This window comes from Borostomias antarcticus (assembly GCF_949987555.1).
Source record: "Borostomias antarcticus genome assembly, chromosome: 19".
Taxonomy (NCBI): domain Eukaryota; kingdom Metazoa; phylum Chordata; class Actinopteri; order Stomiiformes; family Stomiidae; genus Borostomias; species Borostomias antarcticus.
In genome coordinates this window covers 17,106,742-17,111,741 of record NC_140252.1, presented here as the reverse complement: position 1 = coordinate 17,111,741, position 5,000 = coordinate 17,106,742, and the positions used below count along the sequence as shown (strand labels likewise).

The 5,000-nt window shown below is 51.8% G+C and overlaps 1 protein-coding gene across 1 annotated transcript in view; it reads right to left on the bottom strand.

The window, feature by feature from the left end:
- The window catches only part of lca5 (lebercilin LCA5), a gene marked incomplete at its 3' end in the record, with an annotated part of 9,516 nt that extends 4,997 nt beyond the window's left edge, over nt 1-4,519 (bottom strand). Inside the window, exons 1-4 of the mRNA XM_084454039.1 lie at nt 4,447-4,519; nt 2,731-3,126; nt 2,055-2,284; nt 212-517 (exon numbers count right to left, since the gene is read on the bottom strand). Coding sequence (XP_084310165.1) covers nt 212-517; nt 2,055-2,284; nt 2,731-3,103 — 909 coding nt within the window. The 5' untranslated portion in view covers nt 3,104-3,126; nt 4,447-4,519. The remainder of the gene's footprint in view (nt 1-211; nt 518-2,054; nt 2,285-2,730; nt 3,127-4,446) is intronic.
- Nucleotides 4,520-5,000: the final 481 nt, after the last annotated feature.

Genomic DNA, 5,000 nt, shown 5'->3' with positions numbered 1-5,000 from the left:
AAAGAGACCCCCTCTAATTTTCCTGTTCGGTGGTTTCAGGGGACCTCATAGCTCTTCTAACCACCCTCCCCCGCCCCCCCCCCCCCGCCCTAATTCACACCCTGCCTACAAGTGACAACAAGTCGTAAAGCAAACGTACACTTTCCGCACATCCTCCCCCTGACCTGACCTACTAGCGCCCCGGTCCGGCGGCCGCGTTCGAACCCCCTACCTTGACCTTGCTCTCGTTCTCCAGGGCGCGCGTCCTCTCCTGGTCCAGCCTGCGGCTCAGCTCCTCCCGGGGCCCGAGCTCGCGCTCCTCCGCCAGCTTCCTCAGCCTCCCCAGCGCCGCCTGGCTCCTCCTCAGCTGCTCCTGCACCTCCCTCAGGCCGCGCTCCGCCGCGCGCTCCCGCTCCAGGGCCCGGCGAAGGCGCTCCCTCAGCGCGCGCGTCTCCCCGCTGTGGCGCGACAGCAGCTGGGAGATCTCGCTCTCCGTGTCGTCGTAGCGCTGCAGGGCCTTCTCCTGACGCGCCTGGAGCTGGGGGGGGCGAGGATGAGATCAGATAAGACGTACTTTCAATTTGGGGTTTCAGCAGTGGGAAAGGTACAGTAGCAGTGGGAAAGGTACAGTAGCAGTGGGAAAGGTACAGTAGCAGTGGGAAAGGTACAGTGGAATAAATAGATAGATAATATACATAATAGATCAAATTAAATTACAAGGAAAAATTACAAGAGAAATTACAAGAAGCAGCGAAAAAATTATCTATATATACAGTATGCCTAGATATTAGATTCATACTTACGTACATACATACATACATACAGTCTATATAGACATGTATAATAAGGAACACGGACAGGAAAGAAGGAGCGGTCAGAGATGTCATGGATTCTGGAGCCGACCACCGAGGGCCAAGACAGAAGCTGAGCATCGCCCTACCTGTCTGAGGACACGGTTCTCCTACCTGTCTGAGGACATGGTTCTCCTACCTGTCTGAGGACACGGTTCTCCTACCTGTCTGAGGACACGGTTCTCCTACCTGTCTGAGGACATGGTTCTCCTACCTGTCTGAGGACACGGTTCTCCTACCTGTCTGAGGACACGGTTCTCCTACCTGTCTGAGGACACGGTTCTCCTACCTGTCTGAGGACATGGTTCTCCTACCTGTCTGAGGACACGGTTCTCCTACCTGTCTGAGGACACGGTTCTCCTACCTGTCTGAGGACATGGTTCTCCTACCTGTCTGAGGACACGGTTCTCCTACCTGTCTGAGGACATGGTTCTCCTACCTGTCTGAGGACGCGGTTCTCCTACCTGTCTGAGGACACGGTTCTCCTACCTGTCTGAGGACACGGTTCTCCTACCTGTCTGAGGACACGGTTCTCCTACCTGTCTGAGGACATGGTTCTCCTACCTGTCTGAGGACGCGGTTCTCCTACCTGTCTGAGGACGTGGTTCTCCTACCTGTCTGAGGACGCGGTTCCCCTACCTGTCTGAGGACGCGGTTCTCCTACCTGTCTGAGGACGCGGTTCTCCTACCTGTCTGAGGACGCGGTTCTCCTACCTGTCTGAGGACGTGGTTCTCCTACCTGTCTGAGGACGCGGTTCTCCTACCTGTCTGAAGACGCGGTTCTCCTACCTGTCTGAAGACGCGGTTCTCCTACCTGTCTGAGGACGCGGTTCTCCTACCTGTCTGAGGACACGGTTCTCCTACCTGTCTGAGTACGCGGTTCTCCTACCTGTCTGAGGACGCGGTTCTCCTACCTGTCTGAGGACACGGTTCTCCTACCTGTCTGAGGACATGGTTCTCCTACCTGTCTGAGGACGCGGTTCTCCTACCTGTCTGAGGACGCGGTTCTCCTACCTGTCTGAGGATGCGGTTCTCCTACCTGTCTGAGGACACGGTTCTCCTACCTGTCTGAGGACATGGTGGTTCTCCTGTCTGAGGACGCGGTGGTTCTCCTGTCTGAGGACGCGATGGTTCTCCTATCCTACCTGTCTGAGGACGCGGTGGTTCTACCTGTCTGAGGACGCAATGATTCTCCCACCTGTGAGGACGCGGTGGTTCTCCTACCTGTCTGAGGACGCGGTTCTCCTTCTGCAGCTCGTCTGCGCGCAGCTGCAGCTCGGCCAGGGCGTTGCGCAGCTCGTTGATCTTGAGGAGGCGTGCCGACAGCATGCGCTTGGCCACCAGGTCCAGGTCCTTGGGCGGGGCTGCCGGCGTCTCTTTGCTCTGGGAGCGCCCGCCCCGGCGCTGCGGCTGGGCACCGACGCGCTGCGGACGAGACACGCCCCGACGCACACCTAGAGAGGTGGGGGGGGGGGGGGGGGGGAGGGGGGAGGGCAGGGGGACAGGAAGGGCGAGGGTATCAAGTTTTGGTGAGTTCATTATATACACACATTATATATATATATATATATATATATATATATATATTATTTACAGTATATATTAAAAATATATTAGATTCAGATCTTTATTCATCACATGTAAAAGTACAGTGTACAATCTCAATGAAATGTTGCTGCTGGCTCCTCTGTGTGCTCAATTACAGATGAGTTATTCAAACACAATTTACAAATTACACAATAAAATTACACGTCTTCAGAATATATTTGTATACATTAGTTTCAAGAGCCACTATTTGATTGTCAGAACAGTTTGAACAGAATTGTGAGTGTGAGGGTGTATGTGTGTGTGAGAGTGTGTATGTGTGAGTGTGTGCATGTGTGTGTGTGTGTGTGCGTACCTATTTTGTGGAGGGGGCTGCTGGTGACCTTCCTGGCGCGGACGCCTCGCGGCGGACTGGGCGACGGCGTGCGGGAGTAGGGCGAGAGCGAGCGTTCCGACGGCGAGCCGTTGTCGTAGTCCTCCGAGTAGGACGACCTGTCGCTCCGGCGCCGCTCGCCGCCGTCCGACAGCCGGTCCCGGTCCGGATCCCGCGTCTGGGTTCTGGCCCGGTCCCCAGTGCAGCTGTCCTTCTCGTCCACGTCCCGGCTCTTGTCCTGTTTCCGACTCCGGAATGACACCTCGGAATCCTTCCCCGTGCTCCGGAGAGACTGCCGACTCTGCTCGGCATTCCGGTTGTCTTCGTAGGGGCTGGGAATGTTCTCTGAATCCATCTTGTCCTTATGGAGCAGGAATGCTGCACAACCAGAGACTGTCAGTACATCACATCATGTGAAACAATCGCCTCCAGGTCTTTTTCTCCTTGTGAAAATGAAACCCTGGCTTGCCTGTGTTTAGGCCCATAATAGTGCTAGATTCAGTATCAGGAATGTGAATATGACCTTTTCATCTAAGGCTAGATTGATTAATTAGTAGTTGGCTAAACGTTGAGCTGAGCCAAAATAGGACTCAGAAGCATTAGCCAAGGCCCTCAGGGTCTATTGTGTTCCCTGGTCACTAAGAGACGGACAGATCAGGTGGAAATTTCCATGAGGTATGATGTATGATTTGCTGCTCCACTCCACTGCTGTTACTGGTTACAGTACAACGCTAACCTGACGTTCTTCTCTCTCTCTCTCTCTCTCTCTCTCTCTCTCTCTCTCTCTCTCACACACACACACACACACACACACACACACACACACACATCAGCCAACAGGGCGCTCGTTTCACATATAGCTTCAATCCTCATACCATTATGCCCACTTAGCCTAGTAAACACTAGCTCACCATCTCTACAGTCTAGCCCTGTGTGATGTGCATGTGAGGGAGTTGAGGATAAGAGCAGACGACACATTTCACCTCTGACAACAATGTCCATGTAAAAACTGAGCTGTGCTGGAGCTTGGTATGACTGTAGCCTATATCGTCTTCCTCTCATCATTAAAAATCAACTTCATCACAATCATCATCATTATCATCATCATCATCATCCTCCTCTATACAATAGGATATAATTTCACTAAAGAACAACAATATACCAATGGCATAATCGTAGTTTGGGAGTAAGCAAACAACTCTACCATGCAGAATCCCCCATAACTCCCACATATGGGATTAAGTAGCCTCCATCTGTTCTAGACAGACACTTTACTGCAGGGAGGAAGGGCTGCCTTCTCACCCTGCCTAATTACAACTAAAAACAACTGTCAGGACCCAGTCATGAACAAGTCAACCACAACACGCAACCTGAGGTCAGGCAGTAACTTGGCACCTCGTTCCCATGCTTTCCACATCTCATCTAGCTAAGGTTAGATATCAGCTTGTTATAGCAGCTCTAGCTCATTAACTAGCTGGTAGACACACGAACACGACTGGTCGAGATAGGGATAGTAAACACTGAATGACAGTTTTGGTGATCTTCTCGACAACAGCAAGTAATGTTAACTTAAAGTAATCACAAGGTAAAAGTGGCTACATGTGACCGTTAGCTAGCTAGCCTAGCTGTGTTGTTAGCATCCTGCTTGAATAGGTAGCTAGCCAGATAGTCTGGAGAGGTGGAGGGGAGATCTCTTACCAGTCTGTCACTTTCGGCTCTCCATGGTTTACCCCCGTATCTTTCTTGGGTTGAATGAACACCGCCAGCTTCGCAAACAAATCTAGCTTTGGTATAGAGAGTGCTTATAGAGTGCTTATAGAGTGCTTCGTTGTTTCCCTTGTCCAGAGCTAGCATGCTAACGTCAGCTAGCTAACCTACACGAACCTTGTTAATCCAGCAGGAGCGGACCTAGCTAAGCTAAGCTAGCTAACACTAGCTAGCTACATTTCTGATCCTCCCCCAATACCTGAAAATAGCCATTGGTCTTTTAAATTCAATATAGCGTGTACGGCCCTCTAATCATCTAAAAACAAACCAGCAGTATTCCCACCGCAGCTGCTAGTTCGCTTCCCTGAGCCCACGCCTAGTCCTCTGGTCATGACGCTGTACCATGGCAACGAAAACTGTTCAGTGTTTCTGTAGTGCCACTTTGGCGCCAGGGGGTGACGCTATAACCACGCCGGTCACCTCCTTCATCAGCATCATCATCATCATCATCATCATCATCATCATCATCATCATCATCACCATCA